The sequence below is a fragment of the Urocitellus parryii genome, chromosome 11 (assembly GCF_045843805.1).
Source record: "Urocitellus parryii isolate mUroPar1 chromosome 11, mUroPar1.hap1, whole genome shotgun sequence".
Taxonomy (NCBI): Eukaryota; Metazoa; Chordata; class Mammalia; order Rodentia; family Sciuridae; genus Urocitellus; species Urocitellus parryii.
In genome coordinates this window covers 43,936,904-43,961,969 of record NC_135541.1, presented here as the reverse complement: position 1 = coordinate 43,961,969, position 25,066 = coordinate 43,936,904, and the positions used below count along the sequence as shown (strand labels likewise).

At 36.7% G+C, this 25,066-nt stretch overlaps 1 protein-coding gene across 2 annotated transcripts in view; it reads left to right on the top strand.

Annotated features, from left to right (window-relative positions):
* The first annotated feature begins 4,331 nt into the window (after window positions 1-4,331).
* Tm2d1 (TM2 domain containing 1) overlaps window positions 4,332-25,066 on the top strand; it is a 34,636-nt gene continuing 13,901 nt past the window's right edge. For both annotated transcript variants that reach the window (XM_077791331.1, XM_077791332.1), the window contains exons 1-4: window positions 4,332-4,517; window positions 6,476-6,545; window positions 11,385-11,493; window positions 15,750-15,841. In XM_077791331.1, the coding sequence (XP_077647457.1) occupies window positions 4,347-4,517; window positions 6,476-6,545; window positions 11,385-11,493; window positions 15,750-15,841 (442 nt within the window). In that variant the 5' untranslated portion in view covers window positions 4,332-4,346. The remainder of the gene's footprint in view (window positions 4,518-6,475; window positions 6,546-11,384; window positions 11,494-15,749; window positions 15,842-25,066) is intronic.

Genomic DNA, 25,066 nt, shown 5'->3' with positions numbered 1-25,066 from the left:
GTACTGTTGGGGCAGACAGATGAGGATGGTGGGAATACAAGGTTAAGAGAATAATTCCATACACTGGGCCCACTGTGCTGACCCCCACATGCTTTCTTTTCCAAGAGGAAATTCACAGGCAGCCTTGCCTGGCCTAAATGGATAGGCTATGTCACATTCCTCAGGCAAAGGATCTTAAGTTAAAGAAGACTTGTATTATGGGATCTCTCCATTTTCCTTCCTTGTGCCCAAATGTAGAGAATTAAAAATACCCCAGGAAGCAGGGTATCTCCCTACTTCCTTGGTCCATCAAACTCCCTTAGTGCATCCCCTTATTGTGGAGGTGATCCCTGCATCCTGGGGCAATGTATTGTCTAAGGCAGAATGCATACCTCTTAAGGGTGCCTAAAGGGTCCAGGACCTGGTCTAGCCTGACTTTCCAGATCCCCTGTCTCTCCTGTTTTTTAGCATTAGGGAGGAACTTTACAGAATCCCAGAATAAAGAACAGACAAAACAACCATTTATCTCCACAGCAGCTTGGATTTAAAAGTGACACCCTACCCTCAAACTGATTTGGGTACCTGCTCACATAGCTTACATTTTAGATGGGTATCAGGCAGGTAAAGAGTAGAGAAAGCTGTCATTTAGAGCATAGGAGGTAAAAACTCATACACAGAGCAATTTTTTTTTTTTTTTTTTTTTTTTTTTTTTTTTATTGTTGGTCATTCAAAACATTACATAGTTCCTCACACATCATATTTCACAGTTTGATTCAAATGAGTTATGAACTCCCAATTTTATCCCGTATACAGATTGCTGTATCACATCAGTTACCCTTCCATTGATTGACATATTGCCTTTCTAGTGTCTGATGTATTCTGCTGTCTGTATTATTCTCTACTATCCCCCCTCCCCTCCCCTCCCCTCCCCTTTTCTCTCTCTACCCCTTCTACTGTAAATCACTTCTTCCATTTGAATTATCTTGACAGAGCAATTTTTTAAATAATTATTTTAATTGTAGATGGACACAATACCTTTATTTTATTTATTTATTTTTATGTGTTTTGAGGATCAAACCCAGAGCCTCACGCGTGCTAGGCAAGCACTCCACCACCGAGCCACAACCCCAGCTCCATAAAGCACTTTTTTGACCATTTAAAAAAAAATTCTTCCTTTTTTGTAACACCAGTCTCTTAAGGTCTGGTGTTAAAATGTTTCCCTCTGGAGACCATTTTTCTGTTCCCTCAATTGGTAATCAGTCCAGGTTTGGATGTGGAAAGTTCTCAGGCATCTCCTGTTTTCTACTGTGATTAGGTCATCCCCTGGTATTACTTTTGAGGCTGAAGTTTCCCTCTGAAAGTATGAATTAATGAGACCAGAACATGAGCATCTGCCCTGAGGAAACTGTTTCTTTGGCTAGGGGACATCTCCCCATTCTGTACCTTCTAGAGGCCAGCAGTTCCCACCTCTCCTTCCATGACCCCTGGACTTAACCTTACCAGCATAGTCATAACTTCTCTCTTTCTTCATGGGTGGTCATGAAAAGGGTGCAAGCCTCTGGACTATCTACTCTTACTGGGTGACTTGTTACTCTGGGAGACTATGAAGCCCTTAAATGACTTCTATAATAAATCCTGCTCTGTCTGTGCTGAGTCTACCATCACTTAATAAACTTTCAGGATAGAGAGAACTGGGTCTCACTCAGAATAAAGGATACTAACTTTTTGATAACTATTTAATTTAAGGGAGGACATTTGCCTTTAAAATCTGTCTTACATGTTCTCTTTGTCCTTTTGGGTCCTCATACTCACAGGACCAGGATTTCATATCAAGCTTCTCAATCTGAAGTAGGGGGCAAGCCCATTAGTACTCTGGGTGATAATCCCTCGTGTTCCTATCATCCTCATCTGTTTGTCTCCTTACAGTACTAAGGATTAAACCCAAGGCCTCCTGCATGTTGACAAGCACTATCCCACTGAGCTATATCCCTATTCCTTTTCATTTTATTTTGACATGGGGTCTTGCTCTTTTGTCCTAACTGGGTTTGAATTGGTGATCCTCCTACCTAAAACTTTTGACTACCTGGGATTACAGGGATTATAGGCATGTGCCACTGTGCCCATTCAGGTGTTTCTACTGTAACATTTACAGACAGTATTTAAAATTTTTGGTATCAGGGATTGAATTTAGAGACACTTAGCCCAATTTTGTATTTTATTTAGAGACAGGATCTCACTGAGTTGTTTAGCACCTTGCTTTTTTGCTGAGGTTGAAAATTTTTTTTAGTTGTCAATGGACCTATATTTTACTTATTTATATGTAATGCTGAGAATTGAACCCAGTGCCTTACATATCTTAGACAAATGCTCTACCACTGGGCCCCAATCCCAACCCTTAAACAGTATTTTGGTTATCGTTTTCCTACTACACATAAGTGCTTTTTAGAGTTGATAGGGGATAGCTTAGCATAGGGCTGGGTATATAGGAAATGATTAGTAAACATTTTATTTTTGGGGTAGAAATAGAAAGAAAGAAAGGGGAAAGAAAAAGTGAAGGAAAGAGAGAAAAAGTGAAGAAAAGGGAGAAAAAGTTCACTTAAAATAGGAAGCTTAAAATTGAACTAGAATAGTAAATTTCAAATTTCTTATCATTTAAACCTGATTTTTTTTTAAACATGGGATTGAACCTATTGATGCTTTACACTGAGCCACATCCACAGCCCTTTATATTTTTTATTTTGAGACAGGGTCTCGCTAGGTTGCTTAGGGACTCCTTAAATTGGGGGCTGGCCTCAAGCTTGCAATCCTCTTGTTTCAGCCTCCATAGTTGCTGGGATTACAGGCTTGCTCCACTGCACTGGGCTTAAAAAAGCATAAGTTAATTATTCATAAGTTAATTATGCATGAATGTTTTAAATTAAAAGCAGGCCATTAAAGCTAACAAACTTGTTTACCGAGAAAAATGTATTTACAACACTATTACTTGAAATTGTTTCATGTCTTCCAGCCCATAATCCAAAATGATACTTCTCATAAATAAATACATTCTACCAGTGTTTTCAAAGTTTAGTCCCTGGGACAGCTATATCAGCATCCCTTGGGAACTCCTTAGAAATGCAAAACCCCGCCCTAGAACTTTTGGATCAGAAACTGCAGGCAGGGTTCATCTTCTGAGGCTAAAGTTGGAGAACCAGTGCACAGTTTTTCTTCCAAACTTGCTGATGTGGATGAAGAAGCACCACTCAAAAGCAAATATTCTTAGATGTTTAGACAAGAAGGATTAAATTTTCATTAAAATAAATTTTTTATTATGAAATTTCCCCAATACAGAATTTTAGAAAAAGAAACTTAGAAGAGATGAAGGGAAAAACCATTCCATTTTCTACTTGATTTAGTCTTAAATGTCTTGTTCTCCTTTTGTTATGGGTCCCTACCCTCTTAAAATTTCCCTTTATTTCCCACTATTAAAAAAGCCTAGCTGTTGGGGTGGCACAAGCCTATAATCCCAGTGGCTTGGGAGGCTGAGACAGAAGGATCGCAAGTTCAAAGCCAGCCTCAGCAATTTATGGAGGCATTAGACAACTCAGGGAGGCCCTATCTCTAAATTAAAAAAAAAAAAAAAAAAAAAAAAAAAAAAAACCCAGGGCTGGGGATGTGGCTCAGTGGTGAAGTGCCCCTGAGTTCAATCCCGGGTACCCCCCCATACACAAAAAAAAAAAAAAAAGAAAAAAGAAAAGAAAGAAAACAGAAACAAACCTGTAATACCTCTCTTGTGACACAGAGTCCTTGGCAGGCTTCCACAAATCTTTCTCTAAGGTAGCAGGGAGCCCATGATATCTTATAAGTAAGAGCGTAGACTCTGAAATCCTGCAAACATCAACGCCCCTCTCACCCCAGTCCAACTCGGTAATTAAGTAACTAAGGTAAACGAGCTTTCAGCGTCTTCGAACTTAGCTCTTTAGTTGGTAAATCTAAATCTTATTATGACTCCTGAAGACGATGTATGGGACTCGCAGTTTGGGGGCACTGAAGTGCCAGAGCAGGGTGAATTCGAAGGAGGAGCTGGCCTAAGACACCCCCCCCCCAACTCCCACCCCCTCCTCCGCCCTCGTGAACCTCTCCCTTCATCCCAGGGTTCGGGTCGGAGAGGGAGAAGATGGACTCTGAATGAAGAACTCTGGGTCTCACTTTAAAAAACACTCTCTCGGGTGATCCTGCGGAATCCTAGAATAAGAGAATCCCTAGGTGACAACCTGCTCCAACCTCTGCGCGGTCCCTTTAAGAGCCTCTGGCCCTGACTCCGCCCTCTGCCGCCCGCGCCTGACGCGGGCGGAACCGGAAGTGTGGGGGAAGAGCCGGTCCCCAACATGGCGGCCGCCTGGCCCTCCGGTCCTGTTTCTCCGGAGGCCGTGGCCACCCACCTTCTTGGAGTCTTGTGGCTCGTGGCAGCCACCACGGGACCTTGGGGGGCTGTCGCTACCGCTGCCGCCGGGGGCGACGAGACGCTTAAGTGCGAGGATCTCAAAGTGGGGCAATATCCTCTATGGTGAGGTAGATTCCGGGTCGCGGTTCTCTGTACTGGCTAGGCTCTACTGAAGGAACGATGACCCGTGACCTCTAAGGACGAGGGCCCCCTGGGGACGAGGGGGGATTTGGGGATCGGAGTGGCAGAGGCCAGCCCGTGTGCTTTCCGTAGGACTTAACTAATGGTTGGTGCTTCTTAACCTCATCCATTTCTTTTTGTAACCGGTGTGCTTGTTAAACATAGATCCTGAGGTATACCAGGCCCTGTTCTAGGCACTTAGAAATATAAATATTGACAGACTCTACCCTGGAAAAGTTTGCCAACGTCGAGGGAGACAAGTAATTACTAGTGCTCCCTCCAATCAAAGTGTATTATTCTTTTACAATTAATTTTACATATAATACTTCATGTTATCCTGAGATGCTAAACTGCCAGATGAATTCCTGCTCCACTTTGTATCCTTGGGCAAATTATTTGAACATTACATTTTCTCATGTAAAAATGTGAATGACAAGTGTGCCAATTTAAGGGGCTGTTGTGATATTTAATTAGTACAGGTATGAACAGTGCCTGGTATAGTAGGCAATGTATGTATTAGCTATTTATTTACAGGCGAGGAAACAGGCCAAATCAGGGTTAAGGGGATGAGTTGTGCTTAAAATAGCTACTTTGGAACAGGAAAACTAATAATGGAAGCTAGAGATATAGGTTGACTATCTCTAAACCAAAAAACCAAAATTACTAAGTGCTTCAAAATCCAAAATTTTTTGAGCACCGATGTGACACTTCAAGCAAGGGATCCTCAGCCTGTATAAGAAAGATTCTGTAAGAGGAACTCTTGATATGAAGAAAATTCTAGTGATTTTGTGTGCTTTGAAGAGCGACACTATTACTATTAAAGATTTTCACGGAATAGCTCTAATTTGTTGAATATCATTATGTTTTGACTTTGAGAATCATGGACCTAATAAGTTGAATTTTATTCTTGGAAGAAATATGGGAGTGATTCTAAGAAAATAATTGGGCAGTATCAAAGTTGAACCCTGGAGAGAATGAGCCTGTAGAACTGTGAGGTGATGACAACTGGATAATCACTTTTATTCCTAGTATGAAGTTTCCAATAGAGATTCAAAAATCTTAAATGGACTCTAGAGACATTTTGTGAATACCATACTCATCCCTATTATAGTGTCAGTAATAAAACATTTAGGAGATAAAACTTCAAGTTTCTCTTTTGGACATTTTTGGTTCTTATACTCTTTTCAAAAACTTAAAATCCTGCTAGAGTGTCCATATAGAATACACCCATCTTTCTGCAATCTGATGGACTTTAAATAAGGAAACCTGATTTATCACCTATCATTTATATGGCTGCATTAGCCATTCAAACTTTGAGCTTCAGTTTTTGCTTCTGTGATGTGGGGCTAATAGCATCTACCTCACAGGTTTGTGTTAAATGAAATTCAGTGTATGGTAATTCTAGGGCTCTGCAAATTAGTTCAGTACAAATCTTTGGAAACTGATTTGTTAACCTGAAGCCTACTTAATAATAACTTAGTACAATGTTTATTTTGATTTTTGCTTTGTGTTTATATCCTGACTGATGTTCTTTAATGATGAAATTCTCTGCTAGAGCTTTTTTTTTTTTTTTTTTTAAATTGTGGGTGAATTTTCATTTATTTATTTATTTATTTATATGTGGTGCTGAGAATCGAACCCAGTGCCTCACATGTGCTAGGCAGGTACTCTGCCACTGAGCCACAACCCCCAGCCCTCTCTAGAGCTTTAAATACATACATTTAATTTATATACTTTGCTTATAATAAGTTAACATTCAGGTATTATTTAGGTATTATACTAGAAGAATGTTTATATCTGTGCTTGTTGACTTAGATAAACCAGCAGCTTCTTTTTTACATGTGGTGTTATGTTAGATAGTTCTTATTTCCTTAACTTTTTTTTTTAACATATATTTGTAAAGATCCCAAAATAAACGATGCTACACAAGAACCAGTTAACTGTACAAACTACACAGCTCATGGTAAGACTTCAAGAATTATGTCTTTAAAAATAATTTTTAAAACACTATTTCATAGACCAGTATGTGACTACTAAATTTAATTAATAAATATATTTTTTTCTTAAGCTATACATTTTATTCAGTTTTCAGAAGAATTTAAATTTGAAGAACTGGCTAGGTGTTGTCAACATTTAATTAATTGATTAATTATTTATTTTGATGCTGGAGATTGAACCCAGGACCGCACATATGCTAAGCATGTGTTGTACCACTAAGCTATACTCCCAGCCCCAATATTTAAATTAAAAAAGAATCTTATTTCCTTAATTATATAAATTGTAAGTTTTGTATTTTCATTATATATTTAAAATTTTTGCATCAGTTTATATAGCTCCCTCATTTTCTTCTTATTTAAGTTTAATTTTAATTTATATGTAAAAACATAAAAATTGTGTATATCTATGGGGTATCATGTTATGTTTTAATATATGTATACATTGTGTAGTGTTTAAATCAGGGTAAACATGTATTTCCTTAAGCAATTATAGCCTTTTATTTCTTAAGAGATGTGTGCAAAGATACTTCCTTAGTTAGAGTTTTTAATTACTCAAAAAAAGTGAAATGAGACTGTTGGCTTAGTAAAATATAGTGACAAACTATGTCACCTACATTATATATGTTTCTACAAGCACTTAGATATATCCTAACAGTATGCATTAATATTTTCTCAGAGAGGTGTTTTGATAATGGGTCAAAAGAAATTATTAGACTTTCGGTCTAATGATTGTGGGTAGCTTCTATTCTAAATTATGTACAATGCCTGATAAAATATAATAGTTTACTCCCTGTTAAGTCTTTCCTTCTAAAGATTTTTATGTCTTTATATTTTGTCACATTATTAGCCCAATTCTAGTTAGAAGAGATACTTGAAAGTAAGTGGTAGCTGTGGAGCATGCCTGTAATCTCAGCAACTTGGGAGGCTGAGGCAGGAGAATTACAAGTTTGAGACCAGCTTCAGCAACTTAGCGAGGCACTAAGCAACTTAGTGAGAACCTGTCTCAAAAAATAAAAAAGTTCCAGGACGTAGATTAAGTACCCTGGGTTCAATCCAGTACCAAAAAAAATATAAGGTAAGTTGTGTAAACCTTTATTATTGACTTTTTGCTACTATGCTGAAATAGTGAAATTTTATTATATAAACAGTCATAGGATAATAGATGTATGTATACGTATAAATATATGATTTTCATAGTAGATATTGCTTATTATGTATACATTAATTTAAAAGAATATTGTAAATTATCCCTCTTTGGTTAGCTTGTAAGTATGCTGTGATTTGCCTGTTTACAGTTAGAAGTCTTTAATGTTATCGGTTTTAGAATGTAGTATAGAGTTAACATGCATAAAGAAGAGAAAGCTCTCAAATATAGTTATTTATAATCATTCATATGAAAGATGTTGGAAATCTGTGCATACTATTGTGACAAATATGTAACTGGCAGACACTCTCAGAAAAGTTTCTTCTAGCATTTGGGATTTTTTGTATGGAGATTTTAAAGGAAAATACACAACTATAAAGAATAGTTTCTGCCCCAAAAGAGCTCTGCTCTCCAGTTAAGTGTCTATTTTGGATTAAGTAAGTTTGAATTCTCTCAAGGATTATTGATAAGTAAAGTTATAACCACATGCAAATGAAGTTGCTAGAAAAATTTAGAGGTATTATGGAATTAGTCATGGTATCAGGAAGTGCTTATAGGATGAAAGTGGAGAGGTGCAGGAAAATAAAAGAAATGCTTTTCAAATAAAATTTGAAGGGAATAAAACGTGTAAAAGTCTGTTTGCCCAACTAAATCTGGAAACATATAAAATGTTCTAGATTTAAAAATAAATGACCTTAAAGATTAATAAAAGACTTTAGCCATGTGCAGTGGAAGGTGCACATGTAATCCCAGTGATTCAGGAGGCTAAGGCAGGAGGATTGCAAATTAGAGGCCAACCTCAGCAACTGAGTCAGACCCTGTCTCAAAATAAAAAGGGCTGGGGATGGGGCTCAGTGGTTAACTACCCCTAGGTCAATCCCCAGTAATCTCCCCACCCCATTAATAAAAGAACTTTAAATCATTACCATGATTTTAAAAAGAAAACAAAAGTTTTGAGACAAATGTGAACCATGAGGCTTCTTCATATTAATGGGTAATTTATGCGTGGTATAAAGGTGTTGAACCAAGAGCTGGGGTAGGTTCTTCCAACCCAGTCTGATGCTTGAGTCTGTGCCAATCCACAAGAGGTTTTTTTTTTTTTTTCCCTTTTCCCTAATTGTCCTTTTTCAAACGTAAAAGCTAGTGGGGTAGCCATGGTAAATCTGATCTAAATCCTGATCAGAGAGGATGTCAAATCACCCTGGAAGCCTGTTTCCCTGTGGTAGAATGTGAGTCCCTTTCCTGCATCATGGCTTGGAAAAAGGCATGTTTCTGGTCCTCAGACTTTAGGCCAAGCAGTGCTGCCTTTGCATCCTCTGACTTCTGCTCTGAGGTGCCGTAGTGCCCACAGCTATTGTAGGAACAGAAGTGGTGCTGGGCACTGATGGGTCACAGCATTTACATTGTGATTTTCCATTGGTCTTCTGGAGTTTAATAACTCAGTGTTGTAATTTAGTTGCAATGCAGGGTTTATTTTGAAGCTGGATTTTTATTGGCATTTTAACATGTGAGTGAATTTTCAACATATTGTGCACCCCAGTCCAATAGTATCTTTAAAAAAGTCAGACTGGATATGATTTCTTTCTTTCTTTTTCTTTTTTGGTACTGAGGATTGAACCCAGAAATGCTTAAATACCACCCACATTCCCAGCCCTTTTTATGTTTGATTTTGAAATGGGATCTCACTTAGTTGCTAGGGCCTTGCTGAATTGCTGAGGCTGGCTTTGAACTTGTGATCCTCCCGTCTCAGCCTTCCAAGCCACTGGAATTACAGATTTGCACCACTACACCCAGCTACTGGATGTGATTTCTGTAACAAGTTATATTGTATAATGACCAGTTATAATGAAATGTGCCAATCTAAAATACATGTCAAAACAAAAGCTAGAGATAAAGGTGACAAGAGCCAAAACATCTCCATATTTCCAGCATTGAAACACAGTTCTCCTTGAGGAATGCTTAAGTTGGAAAAGCCACTATTTTGCTATTATCATAGTAAAGAACAGTTGGGATTAGAATCATCAATAGATGGTGAATGTAGGGGAAATTTTTTTTTTTAATCTGGACATTGAACTCAGGGGCACTCAATGATTGAGTGAACATCCCATTTTTTAAAAAATATTTATTTTTTAGTTTCAGGTGGATACAATATCTTTATTTTATTTTTGTATGGTGCTGAGGATCAAACCCAGTGCCTCACACGTGCTAGGCAAGCGTCTACCACTTGAGCCACAACCCCAGCCCTCCCCAGCCCTATTTTGTATTTTATTTAGAGACAGAGTCTCACTGAGTTGCTTCGAACTTCCCCATTGCTGAGGCTGGCTTTGAACTCATGATCCTTCTGTCTCAGCCTCCCAAGTCTCTGGGATTACAAGCATGCGCCACTATGCCCAGTCTGTAGGGAAAATTTTTGATGAAGAATAGGCTGTTTGCAAGTTTTTTCCCCAGTACTAGGGATTGAATCCAGGTTCTCGTGCATGCTAGGTAAAAGCTCTACCAATGAGCTACATCCCCAGTCCTTTTTAGTTTTAGATGGGGTATCACTAAGTCCAGGCTGCCTTCCAACTTGTAGTCCTCCTACCTCAACCTCCCAAGTAACTAGGATTATAGCAGCTGCATGATCTCAATGAGTCTGCCCACAAAAACATTAACTGTACATTAGAAAAATCTGAATGCTCAACAGTTAACATGCCCAGTGTGTAAAGTTTTCATCCCTTGAAATACTTCTGAGAAAAACTGCTGTAGAATCATTGTAGCAATATGGTTTTCTCTTCATTCTTATACTTCTTACCACCATTTCTGAGATTCTAAGCTTGGATTGTTAGCCATTTTTCTTTCATTTTTTTCTCATATCAATGTAAAGTAGCCAATAGGAATGATTAAATAACTTTAAAATCTAAAATTTCAAAATATGGCAACTTGAACAATTGATAGTATCAAGTTGTGCCTGGCAGACACTGTGTTAATTCTCATGTCATGTAGGTTATGTATATAGATTAAATTGCTAAATGCTGAAACAGTACAATACATAGAATAAAGAGTTTTAATTTATGGCAGCCAATGCCTATAATAGTTAAAATAAACTGAATATTCAAACCCAGATTATGTTAAAATGAATTACCAACAAAACTTTAAGAAATATTCTTTTTTTTTTAAACTTTAATATTTATTGTTTAGTTTTCGGCGGACACAACATCTTTGTTTTGTATGTGGTGCTGAGGATCGAACCCTGGTTGCACGCATGCCAGGCGAGTGTGCTACCGCTTGAGCCACATCCCCAGCCCCAAGAAATATTCTTTATCCTAGAGATGAAGTAAAACGCAAATAATACTGTGCAATTCTTCCTTTGTCATGTTTGTCAGAGGCAAGAGATTGGACTAGATGGACCTTGTATAACATAGTGACAGTTTTCATATTTGTGTTGAGACCACTCTATCATTTTATTTATTTTATATATACATATATATATATTTTCTTTCTTTCTTTTTTTTTTTTTTGGTAGTTTTTCCTATCTAAATTAAACTCTCCTGTCAGATGTTACATTGGAAGGTAGTTTGTTGAATTTTCTTGTGTGCTTTGCAAATATTAGGGGGAAATATTACATACCTTTACTACATAAAAAGAAGTAATTTTTTTTTGGATTTTTTTTTTCTGCCTTTAGTTTCATGTTTTCCAGCACCCAATATAACTTGTAAGGATTTCAGTGGCAATGAAACACATTTTACTGGAAATGAAGTTGGTTTTCACAAGCCTATATCTTGCCGAAATGTGTAAGTACCATTACTGATACCTAATATTTTAGATTATTTGTCTATGTAATATATTGATATCACAGAATGAAGAGTTAATTTATGGGGAAATCCTGCAGATGTAATGTTTATGTTTTTACTTGTCTCAGAGTCTCTGTTTTTTTAAGTATACATATGTTTTTATAAATGTAATTCACCAATGAAGAAAGAGCTAAATTCACTGTGTAGAATAAGACAATAAATTGTCTCATGCCTTGTTGAGTAGGGGCAATAAGTTTATCAAATGAACTATGAAATGAATTATAAAAAATACTGTTTTCAAAATTTGGGAGATTTCTAGAATACAGATAGGTATTGTATGCCTATTATATCAGAAACACAAAAATGGTTATTATTCATTTTCACATTAAGAGCAGTTTGAACTTGACTAATTCTTTGTAATGGATATGGATATTGAATAATAATGTTAAACAGAATTCAAAGTTTTCATTTTGGAATAATAAGACAAATGGATTTAATGTTCTCTGTTTAAAGGACTTTTATGCTTGAGTTTTATATTGATTACAGTAAAACTTACATCCTATTCTTTTATTCTTGCTTTGTACTAAAATCAGAATTTATTTTTACCTTATAACTGTATATGGTTGCATTTTATTTGATGGCACCTGTTTATATTGTATCAAGAAGTAACCACTGTTTTGCTCTTTCTACAACTTCTTTCATAATCCTTTGAGCTTAGAATCCTTTTTTCTTTTCTCTTTCGACCCTAGTTCATTGAGTTAGTGAGGTTTTGATTCTGTCCTGCTGTGTAATCCTAAGCCAATCACTTAATCTTCTTGGGTTTCAGAATTTCTCATTAGCAAAGTTAAAATTGTTTAAAGGAATTACTTTCAATGTATTTAAGTATGGTGTAGTCAGTGTCTAAACTACAAATAAATATTTCTGCCTAAAACACTACAAATAACAGTGTATTAAGTGTTAATCCAAGATATCTAGGTTAAAATACAACTAAGAAAATCATCTGTTGAGTATAGCTACCTACTCAATTTGAACCTTACAAATTCATTACATGTAATAGTAACACTATAAGATGTGTTATGTAGTTTTGAAATGAGTGCTGATTTTTCTTTCAGTGTCTTCAAAGTAGAGTAGGCTCAATGCAGCTGAGCTGCACTAATAATGTTCACAAGACATTGATGTCTGTTATGATAAGGCATATCACCATCAAGAAAACCAGATACTCCAAGTCTACTACCAATTTATTCCCCTCCCATAGTAAAATCTACAAATCTAAAATAGAATTTGATGAGTATTGAATCTGAACGATGGAAGTTAGTGGTAAGAGTTATAAAACTAAGATGGCCTGATGTATCATTTTTCTTTTTCAGGATATTTAATACATGCATAACCAAAGGGCAGCTGCTATTCAGCTATGAATAGACTTACTAACAAATTCCTATTTACTGGGAGTCCCTCTTCTGGTTTACATATTTTTCGATCCTATTAGCATATTATTTTTCAAAGTATATATTACATGAATACTTGATTAAAATTCCATCTTAGTATTGCAGATACAACCGTATTATAGTATTCCCCAGAAAATGAAGTCTGGTAACCATGTCTGATTGATTAGCAAGCAATTCACCTCTTTATAGTGGCCACTTGTATTAGTTGGAACAGGCTAACTGCTGTAATAAATGTCTTTAACATTTCAGTAGTTTAGTACAATAAAAGTTATTTCTCATTCTTACCATGATCCAATTTAGGTTGGCTTAGAAATCTGAGGAAGAGGGTATGAGCAGGTCGACGGTTTTCATTTTGCATGAAGCCATGCAGGGGCCCAGCTCTTTTCATCTCTTTCCCCCCCCTTATTCCTCATATTTAGTCTGTTACTTCTGCTTTTTTAATATTTACCTGTGGGGGGGGGGCAGGAGGGGGGTTTCTTTTCCTTTTCCTTTTTCTTTTTTGTCATTCTGGGGACATACCAGGGACTTATGCTTGCTAGACAAACATTCTCCCACTGAACTACATCCCTGGCCCAGTATTTAACAGTTTTGTTCACTTCTTTGTGCTGCTGCTACTACCTGAGGTTTTGGAAAGCATCCTAACTTATTTTTCTACTTCTAGTGTGGTACCTCATTACAATGTGGATGGGGCACCACTGCCTTGTGCATAAAAATGGATATTATTGTAGTATGAAACACATGAGCAGGAGGATCTTTGGGCCATTTACCATCTCCTCCCAACTTTCCAAGAAAATGTTGTAATTGTGAGTGCAGTGCAAAAAGAAAAAACAAAACCCCACAGGATTATTTACAAGGTTCTGACTTGATCAGATTTGACTTTGGTTCTGGATACCTCTCTCTTTATTCCCCTTTGCAGTAAAATTCCTTAGAAGAGTCGTCTTAATACTTCAGTTTTTCTCTTTCCACTTTTTCTCAGTCTCCTTCTATTCAGTCTTTTGCCTTCTTCATATCACCAAAATTGCTCTTGTGAGATCACTGATAATTTCCTTTTAGTTAAGTTTAAGTAGTAAATTCTCAGTTATTATCTCACATGGTATACTAGCCACATTTTTTACTTGACTTCCAGGATACCATTCTCATCCAGTTCTATTTTTTCTTTACCTCCTTAGTCTCTTTTCTGATTCCTTCTTCTTGGAATCCCTCAGGCTCAATTTTCAGATCTCTTTTGTCTGTCTATATTCAGCAATCTTATGGCTCTAAATGCTTCTTATATGTTTGTAACTTTTAAATTTTTATCTCTAGCCTAGATGTCATTCCATAACTCCAGATTTGTAAATCCAGTTATCTTTTGGCAACTCCATTTGAATGTCTGATACATACCTCAAACTCACATCTGAAACTGAAATTCTAATTTTCTTTCCAATATTTATCCATCCTCAGCCTTCCCAACTCATTAATGCTAGCTTTATCTGAGTTGTTTAGGATAAAATCGTCAGTGCTATTCTTAATTTTTTCTTTTTTCATACCCTAATTTAATACATCAGGAAATCTAATTGGTGGTATTTCAGAATATATTCAGAATCTGATTACTTTTCACTGCTGCTTTTGCTATTACTTTGGATCCAGCCATTATTAATTCTCACTTGAATTATTAAAATATCCTTCAAACTCTTTTGAATTTGCCATGTTACTTAATTTGGTCTATATAATGTTAGCAGGTGTGAAACAAACAAAAGTTTATGTGCTTGTGGGCATTAGCTTTCCTTTAGTTCTTTGATATGTCATGAGAAGAACTTGCCTGAAGTAGCTGCTACAGGATCAGGTTGGGTCCTTGTTAAGTGAAACTGATTTCAACTGAATCTACTCTTTGGATCCAAGCTCAACCAAACTGCAGCCTGAAGCAGAATATCCTAGTTTAGCTACCCTAGGTCTCTTGAACTTCAGCCAGTCTTCAATCTATGAGAATAAAAGCTTGTTATAAGCCACTGAGCTTTGGAGTGCTTTGGTATATGACATTACCATGGTATTAGTTGATGAATATTCTCATCCAGTCTGTTTTCAACATAGCAGCCAGAGTGATTATTTTAATAAAAATTTAAATCAGATCATGTTACACCTTTACTTGAAATCCTGTAGTAGCTTCCTATTTCCACCAGAGTAAAACTCAAAAGAGTATTTGTAAGTGGTGTACAGGGCATGATGGGTTTCCTTTACTCCCCATTACCGCTCTGACCTCATCTTGTAATAGTCTGTGCTTTTCTCATTCTGCTCCTGTTATACTGGCCTCAAACTTACAAGGTGTGCTGTCTTTGTACCAGCTGTTTCTTTTGCTTCAGACACTCTTTTCTCAGAGGCCTAGCATGGCTTAATTCATTTACTTCCCTCAGGTCTTTACAAAGACATTACCTTCTCAATGAGGCTTACCTTATGACCCTATTTACCCCATTTAAGTGGCCTCTGGCATTCTGGATTCCCTAACCATGCTGTTCTACTACTATTACTACTACTTTTTTTTTCCATAATATTTATGACTTTCTAATGAACTCTATGATTTCTTTTAAAATATATTTGCCTTTTGCTTTCTGCAACTAAAATGGAAGCTCCTCAGAAACAGGGATCTTTGTTGCTTTTATTCATTAATGCATCTTAGTAGCTTAAAGTAGTGCTTAGCATACCGAAGGCACCTCAAAAAGCATTAATGGAATGAATGAATGAGCCATTTAAAAATAATTAGTAATTTACAGCTTGGTTTTTAAAAATTTTCATATGTTGGAAACATGAATATGACACTCAGGTTTTAATTCTGTACAGAAATGGCTATTCATACAAAGTGGCAGTTGCATTATCTCTTTTTCTTGGATGGTTGGGAGCAGATCGATTTTACCTTGGATACCCTGCCTTGGGTAAGTATGTTTCATTAAAAGAAAAAAAAAAAATTCTCGTGATTTTGTATTCTAGTCAAGAGTATGTTTTTTTTTTTTTTAATTGGTAAGTATATTCTTAGATTAAATCTCTGCATACTGTTAATATTACAAGTTCCATGTAATTGGAGTTGAATAGTTAACATTCTCCTGTGAGTGTAGAGCTATCTCTACAATTCCGTTTAAGTAAGAAATGCTGACTTTTCCTGTGTATTTACCTTAGGAAAACACGTACTCTAGTTAGTGTAGGGATTTACTTACGACAGTAATACTTGGAACGCTGAGTGCCAGTGCTGGGCACACAGTAGATTTCAGTGTTTTATGAATACATGGATATTCTCTGCCTCTCAAAAATTTTTTTTTCTGCTTGAAATTTTTTCACTGTTATCCTGGGAATAGAAACTACTTTTTTCAGAATAAGTTGATGTTGGAATTTTGATGATCAGCATGAGCTGGTGAGAACCTGATTTTTTAAAATTCTTTGTACTAGGGAATGAACCTGGGTCTTGCACATGCTAAGCAAGTACCTTCCACTGAGTTATGTCCCAGCCCTTTTAAAAAAATTTTGAGATGGTGGCTGGGCTTGTAGCTCAGTGGTAGAGCACTTGCCTAGCACATATGAGGAGGTTCTGGGTTCTATCCTCAGCACTACATAAAAAAAAAATAAAAATAAAAATAAGGATATTGTGTCTATTTCCCCCCCAAAAAAAAGTTTAAAAAAAATTTGAGATGAGTTTTGCTAAGTTGCCTAGACTGGCAAGTTGTAGTCCTTCTGCCTCAGCCTTCCCAGTAGCTCATCATGTGTGCTACTGTGCCTAGAGGGAGGCTGACTTATTACCTGTTAGCATCCCTCTCCATACCTTCCTCCTGCCTGCGGTATTCACATTTTCCTTAATTACTAATGCTTATGAAAACAGTTTGTATCTGGACATGGTAGTATAAATCACACCTGTAAATCCCAGTGATTGAAGAAGCTAAGGCAGAAGGATTGTAAGTTTGAGGCCAGTGTTGGCAAGTAAATGAGGCCCTGTCTCAAAATAAAAAAATAGAAAAGCCTAATGATGTAGCTTCATGGTAGAACAAGTAGAACACCCCTGGGTTCAGTCTCTACTACCTCCCCCTCCAAAAAGAAAATTGTTTACCTTTGACCACAGCTTTTAGTAAACAATTCTTTCATGTTTTATCCTTATTTAAACCATACAGCTCTGAGTTTATCCTCTTCTTTAAATCCTCTTTAACATGTAGGGAAACTCACCAGAGAGTTAAGGGATTACTGAATTTGAGACCTTACTTTAGTTGGTGACTTTTATTATCATCTTTATAGGTAGAGAAATTGTCATGAGATTAAGAGATTTACCAAGGACACTCAACTAGTGACCTTAATTTGAAACCAAATTTTCTTGTTCCAATGATCATGCTTTATTTACTGTAGTACGCTACTTCTGTATTAGCCCATCACTGAGCAAATATAAAGGTTTTTTTTTTTTTTTTGTAGGTTTCTTTTTCTTTTTTCCCCTGCAATATTTGAGATTGAACCCAGGGCCGCTCTACTACTGAGCTACATCCCCAGCTCCCTGACCCACTTTTTTTTTTTTTTTTTTTTTTAAGTTTTGAGGCAGTCTTATTAGTTGCTGGGGCTGGCCTCCAACTTGTGATCCTCTTGTTAGTATCTTGAGTTCCTAGGATAATAGGTGTGTGCCACCATATCTGGCTTGGCTTTAAACTTTCTATTCTTGTGCCTCAATCTCCCAGATAGCTGGGATTGCAGGTGTTCACCTTGTGGGCACAAAAATTTTTGAATGCTCTGCTTTCCAGCTCGCAAAACTCACTTTATTCCTTCCATGTTGCTACCCAACAACAGAGGTATGTTTCATATAGCTATATCTAAAACTTAGTGTTTTATGTTCATAAAGAAAAGTCATAACTTAAAGTACTGTGTACAGTAATTTATTCAGTTACCATTTCTTCAACATTTAAAAAAGTAATTATGTACATACATATTATATAAGTAATGATAAAGATCCCAGAGTATATTGGTTAAAGAATATAAATGTGAAATAAAGTTAATATGTTGGTAGGTCAGTTTATGATGTTAGACTGTGATAGAGCCATAGCAAGGTGCTGTGAGAGCACAGAAAAGGGATTGGTTCAGGAGGCCATGGGCATAAATAAAAATCTGTTAGAGGAGATGGCATTTGATCTAGGTTTTAAGGATGAAGAGATTAAAGAGATTTAGGCGTTGTAGAGAATGGCATTTGCAAACTCACAGGGTATTGAAGTATGTGAATGTGCCTTGAGAAAAAGGGGGATAATTTAGCCTGGGATGTAGGAAAAATGCTCACAGAATATGAAATTGACTGTAGAGGTAGCTTGTAGTCAGATCGTAAAAAGGCTTTGAGTGTCTTCCTTTGGAACTTGGATTTTACCTTTTAGACATCAAAAATAATAAAGGTTTTTACATAAAAGTGTCATGGTCATAGTTACCTTTCAGAAAGATTAATATTGGAGGAATTGTGGGGTATGGCTTGATTGGGGAAAGGCTTATATAGCAGAACAAGCTAAAAAAAGGTTGATGGAATAGTCTTGGCTTGAATGATAGTATAATTATACTTTGTCCATTCCTTAGAGCAACAATACCTTTTAGTAACACAGCTGAAACCATATAGTATACAGGAAAGCCTCTGATTTGCCAAATAAAATCATTTAGTCTAACTATTTTTAGATGAGAGGGATGGAGAAACTAAGTTCATAAAGAGAAAGTGATATGATCTGGTAGTTGCAGTGTGTCCAAGTATTTTCTGTTTTGTTTTGAAATGAGGTCTTGCTTTGTTGGCCAAGCTGGGCTTGAATCCATGATCCTGTGGCCTTAGGTCTCACTAGTAGCTGAGATTACAGCTGTGCACTACTGCTCCTGACTTCTAATAGTTCTTGCATTTTCCTCTGTCCTCTTTAAGAAGACTAGACCATATATAGTTTTTGGAAGGATTTCTAACTTTTAAAATGTTCATGAAAGGTTGTGAGGGAAAAAGAAACAATATTCTTTAGAACAGTTTATTCTGTGGTGAAGGTTATACTTTTCTATTTCTTTTTCCTTTCATGGTGCTGGGAATCAAACCCAAGGCCTCGTGTGTGCTAACCAAGTACTCTTACTATGGAGCTATACTCCCAACCTACTCTGAAATGATGATACAAAATAATAAATATATTTAAAATATTTGGCTCAATGAGTGACTTGTTTTAGCTTTTTGTTACGTCAGATGGGCTGTCGGACATATAGTGTAAGTTAATGTTTTAGACAGTGCAGTGCATATTTTTTTTTTCTTGCAAAGTAAAACTCTAGGTAGTAGAAATCTGTATACATATAGTGGCTCTGGTTAGTGGTTACTAGTTTTTTTTTAAGCAGGAGCTGTTTTTCTGTGGCAATTGTCACTTCTAGTCTATTATCAATATAAGCCAAAGAGAACCTTTGATTTTGAGGCTGATGTTTCACAAATTTGCAAATTTATTTATTTATTTATTTTTGGTACTGAGGATTGAACCCAGAGGCGCTTTACCACTGAGCTAAGTCCCCAGTCCTTTTTTTTTGAGGCAGAATCTCGCTAAGTTGCTGAGGCTGACCTTATGCAATCCTCCTGCCTCACCTTTCCCAGTCACTGGGATTACAGGCGTGTGTAACCACGCCTAGCACAGATTTACTTTTTTTATATTAACTTTAAACTTCAGTGTGAATGTTTTTTAAAACTCTGATTAACATAACTATATCAATAACATTTGGATGTTGTTTAATTCAACAAATATTTTTAGTGCTAACTTGAGAAAGGAAACAATCTCTCATCTGCTTCATAGCTTGTTGCTATTGTCCTATTTTCCATTGGCTTTGTGTTTTTTTAAATCTTTCCATTCTTAGGATCTTGGAATGAGAAGAGTAAGTGAGTATGTCAAATTTGTTATCTTTAACTGAAAATCTTCTTATCTCTTTCAGCATTCAAATTCACACACACACACACACACACACACACACACACACGCGCGCGCGCGTGCGCGCGTATCCCTAACTTAACTTGCATTTAAGCTTCTTTTTTTCTTTGCTGTACTAGCTGTATTGGGGATTGAACCCAGGAATGCTCTATCACTGAACTACATCGCTCATCTGGTATAGAAGGCATACCTGTAGTCCTAGCACTCAGTAGGCTGAGGAGGGAGAACCACTTAAGCCTAAGAGTTTGAGACCAACCTTTAGTGGACAGAATCCCCTAAGTCTCCCTCCCAAGTAGTTGGGATTACAGGCACATGCTACTGAATTAACCTGGATTTAAGAGGTATATTAATACTAAGGTTCTTGGTATGTTTTATCAGCTGATCAAATCTAATATGTAAAAATTAGTGTTAATATAAAAATTTTAAATGTTTTAAAGTTTATTTTATTTTTAATGCTTGAATTGAGCTCATGCAAGGCAAGCATTCTACCACTCAGCTACACCCCAGCCCTTTTTATTCTTTTATGTTGAGTCAGGGTTTTGCTGAGGTGATGAGCTGGCCTCCAACTTTCAATCCTCCTGCCTCAGCTTCCCAACTAATTCAGATTGCAGACCTGTACCTCTACTCCTGGCTGAAATTTTAATTTTTATTACAAATCCAAAGTGAAGGAATTTTAGTGTTTTTGTGTGTGTGTGTGTGGTACTGGGGATTGAAACAGGAACCTCATACATGCTAAACAAGCACTCTACTACTAAGCAACACTAATTTGAGTTAAAATGATTGTTGTTATTAAAAACATTCTCCCCCTCTCCCCTCCTATTTGAGTTGTGGTCTCTCTGTGTTCCCCAGTCTGATCTCAAACTCTTAGGCTTAAGTGATTCTCCCTCCTCAGTCTATTGAGTGCTAGGACTCCAGGTATGCCTTCTATACTGCCGCAGTCTGGCTAGGCACAAAATCACGAGCCACTCAAGCAGGAACAAACTTTATTTTTGAAACTGCCGCCAATGCCCCATTCGCTCCAGGAAAGACGCATGCGGCGTTCTCCCCATCCCAAGAGGAAGTTCCTCCTCCGGAAATCCCTCCTACCGCACTTCCCCAACCAATGGGAACTCTCCAAGAGTCCCGTAGCAGGCCGAGGTGGACAGCAGGAGTCCAATATCCATATGAATGTAAATCTTAACATAATCATATCAACTCAATGGCTAGCTGGTGTCACCTTTCAACCAAAAATGCCATGCATCATATTACTTGGCTGTGGCTCTTAGCACTATACCAGGATAGAAAACATTCTTAACTGGGTAATACAGTGTTGGCTATTTTGTTTTTGCAATCCTGGGGATCAAACTCAGGACCTTGCACATGATATGCACATACTCTACCCTGAACTATACCCCAAGCATTGACTTTCTTTATATAAAGCTTTTAAAAATACTTTCTTAATACTGTTTATGGTCATTGAAATTTTTTTTTTTAGATTTTTTTTTGAGGAATGACTTTTAAAAAGCATTTATTTTTTAGTTGGACACAATTTTATTTATTTATTTTTATGTGGTGCTGAGGATTGAACCCAGGGCCTAGGAACTAGGAACTAGGCGAGTGAGCGCTCTACTGCTGAGCCACAATCCCAGCCCTTGAGGTATGATTAACAATTAAAAATTGTGTATATTTAAGGTGACAATAAGGATTTGTTTTCTTTTTTTAAAAAACTTTTTGTGCTATGGGGAATTGAAACCAGGGGTTCTTTACCACTGAGCTATGTCCCTTGACCTTTTTATTATTTATTTGGAACAGGGACTTGCTAAGCTGCTAAATCTGGCCTCGAAATTGTAATCATCCTGCCTCGACCTCTTGAATTGATGGGGTTACAGGCATGTGCCACTGCACTGGCAAGGATTTGTTTTAGCAGTGCTAGTGATCAAACACAGGGCCTTGTACATGCTAGACAAGTAATGTTCAACTGAGCTATACTCCCAGCCCCAACAATATATTTGTATAAATATGCCTTATGTTGTTCTTTTTTGTGGTGTTGGGGATTGAACCCAGGGCCTCAAGTGTGCTAGGCAAGTACTCTACCACTGAGCTACAACTCCAACCTCCCCCTACCCCACCCCGCTCTTTTTTCAGTTTGTGTACTGAGTATACAAAATCTTTCCCCTTACATGATATATATAGATAATGAAATGTCACATGGTAATGCATAAATATATATACTTTCTTTGTATCAAAAAATTTAATCTCCCATAGCAAATTTTAGGTATATATTACAATATTATTTACTGTATTTAGCATATGGTATTATAGATACTTAGAAGTTTATCCATCTTTGTTGGGGGGTGGCACCTGAGCTGGAGCTGAGCACACCTCCTCAGCCTTGAGTAATGGGGATATTGAACTGGCATTGCATGCAGTGCAAAGCAAGTAGATCTTACCTTCGCTCGGCAAGGAAGTGCAGCTCTGGGATTGGGCATCATCCATGGGACTGGGCTACACCCCCTTTTGTTGTAACACAATCCCTTGTCTTATTTGGTGGAATATTCTTTCCTCTGATACATACAGGGGTTTGGGGTACTTTCTTTCTCTCTCGCTTCCCTTGTTCCTCTTGCCCTCCAATGTGGGAACTAAGGTCTCAGAGCTGTCCCTGATCCCCACAAAAGGTATTTCTGTGTTTGTGTAGTCTTTTTGTTGCCAGCCCAATTCATGCTGAGTGACCCTGACTCTATCACTGCGGGACGCAGGCGATACATCTTGTTTTGAAAGTTGATTCTTCCTGGCCAGCATCTCTCTATTCATAAAGTCCTCCAAGTTCATCTTCATAATTACAGATGGAAAGATTTCCTTCTTTTGAAAGGTTGAGTCCACTGTATATGTATTCTGAAATATTTATAAACCATATATCTGAGAAGGGACCATATAAAGAACTTCTACAACTCAATAGCAGAAAAACAAATAACCTGATTTAAAAACAGGCCACCGACTTGAATTGATATCTTGCCAAAGAAGACAAACAGATGTCCCATAGGTATATGATAAGGTGTTGAGCATCACTAATCATCATCCTTACACTTCTTAGATCATCTGTTAAAAAGAAATAATAACAAATGTTAGTAAGGATGTGGAGAAAAGGGAATCCTTGTATAGTGTTGGGGAATGTAAATTGATATAGCCATTATTTAAGACAATATGAAAAAACCTTCCAAAATTAAAAATAGAACCACCAGGGCTGGGGATGTGGCTCAAGTGGCAGCGTGCTCGCCTGGCATGCGTGCGGCCCAAGTTCGATCCTCAGCACCACATACAAACAAAGATGTTGTGTCCGCTAAAAAATAAATAATATTTAAAAAAAAAAAAAAATAGAACCACCATATGATCCAGCAATCCCATTTCTGGGTTTGTGTTCAAAGGAAATGAAATCAGTGTCTTGATAAGATATTTGCATTCCTGTGTTTTTTATCATTATTCATAATAATGTCCATTAATGAATGACTAGAATTTTATTAGAATAAATAACTATAATCATGATAGTGTGAAATTTTCTAAGTAATTTAGTTTTAAGTGTGATGTATCAGAATTAAATGGGGAACTTGTTGTGGAAGATGAACTTTCTTGCAAGATATAAAAATTTATTTAAGAAAATTAAAAAAATATTTAGGGCTGTAGTTTGGTTCTTTTCTGTGACTTTATGTAAAGCTTTATTTCCTTTAATTGATTTATTCCTCAGTATTTGCTTTAGCTGGAGGCCTTTTTTCACCATGAAGCCTTATTTTTCTAATAGTATTATTTGTGTTTTTAACTCTATGTTAACATCTGTGACTTTAAAAAAATATGCAGTAACTGGCATATTTTGCCCATCTGCAACATTAAAAGATTATGGATTCTTAATAGGTGTTTTGGAAGCAATAACAGAAAAGACTCTTCATAGTGATATTGAATTTAAAATGTAAGTTTTTTTTATTATGAAAATAACAAGGTGTGTTTTAAAACTCAAATCTTAAACATCTTTGGCTATTATTCCTGCTTCATTTTTTTTTTAAAAAGTATATATTTTTTAGTTGTAGATGGACACAATTTTTTCTTTCTTTCTTTCCTTTCTTTCTTTTGCTGAGGATTGAACCCAGTGCCTCACAAGGCAAATGCTCTACCACTCAGCTACAACCCCAGCCCCTCCTGTGTCAGTTTTACAGAAATATTTACAGAATTAAAAACTTGGGACTTAATGGGTTAATTTTGAAACTATAAGTTCGAACTGGTATGTAAAACCACTGATACTAGGACAAATAAAATGATTCATGGGTTAAACTTTTATTCTAAGATTTGAAAGCTCTCTTTTATAGATGTATACACAAAAAGGATAAGAATACCTAATTATCAAATCATTGTAAAACACTTGTGATTTGACAGCAACCTCAATGTGAAATAATCTGCATTTTTAAAACAGTCACAGAGAGAGAGAGAGAGAGAGAGAGAGAGAGAGAGAGAGAGAGAGAGAGCGCGCGCGAGCCAGCCAGGCATGATGACTCAAGCCTCTAATCCCAGCTACTCAGGAGGCTGAAGCAGGATTGTGATTTGGAGGCCAGTCTTGGCAATTTAGCAAGACCTTTTTTCAAGCCTGAAAGACTGGAAGTGTAGCTCAGTGGTAAAGTGCCCTTGGGTGTTATCCCTAGTACTGCAAACATTAAAAAAAGAAGAAAAAAAAAGAAATAATAATAATAAAAGAAAAACAAAACTGTTGCAAACAGAATAGTATTTGCAAGACCCAACTTCTAAAGCAAAAAATTACCACAGATTTTTTGTGAATATCAAGTTAATTTCTGGAAGTTCTGGGGATTGAACCCAGGGCCTTATATCATTAAGCAAATGCTATACTACTGAGCTGTATCCCCAGCTATCTTTTTACTTTATACCTAAATAAATCTTATTACTAAATTTCCATTTTTATTTTAATTTTAAATTTTTATTTATTTAATTTAATGTTATAAAAATTAACTTTATAATCCTTAAATGTATTAATGATAATGTAGTAATTACTTGTCGAATGTTTCAAAATAACATTTTAAAAAAATTTATTTCTTCTCTGGTACATTAAAAAATAACTGTACATATTAATGGAGCAACGTATACTGCTGAATACAGTATATGTGTGCTGCACACACCTTTAATCCCAGCAGCTCAGGAGGCTGAGGCAGGAGAATTGCAGATTCAGGGCCAGCCAAGGCAATTTAGTGAGAACCT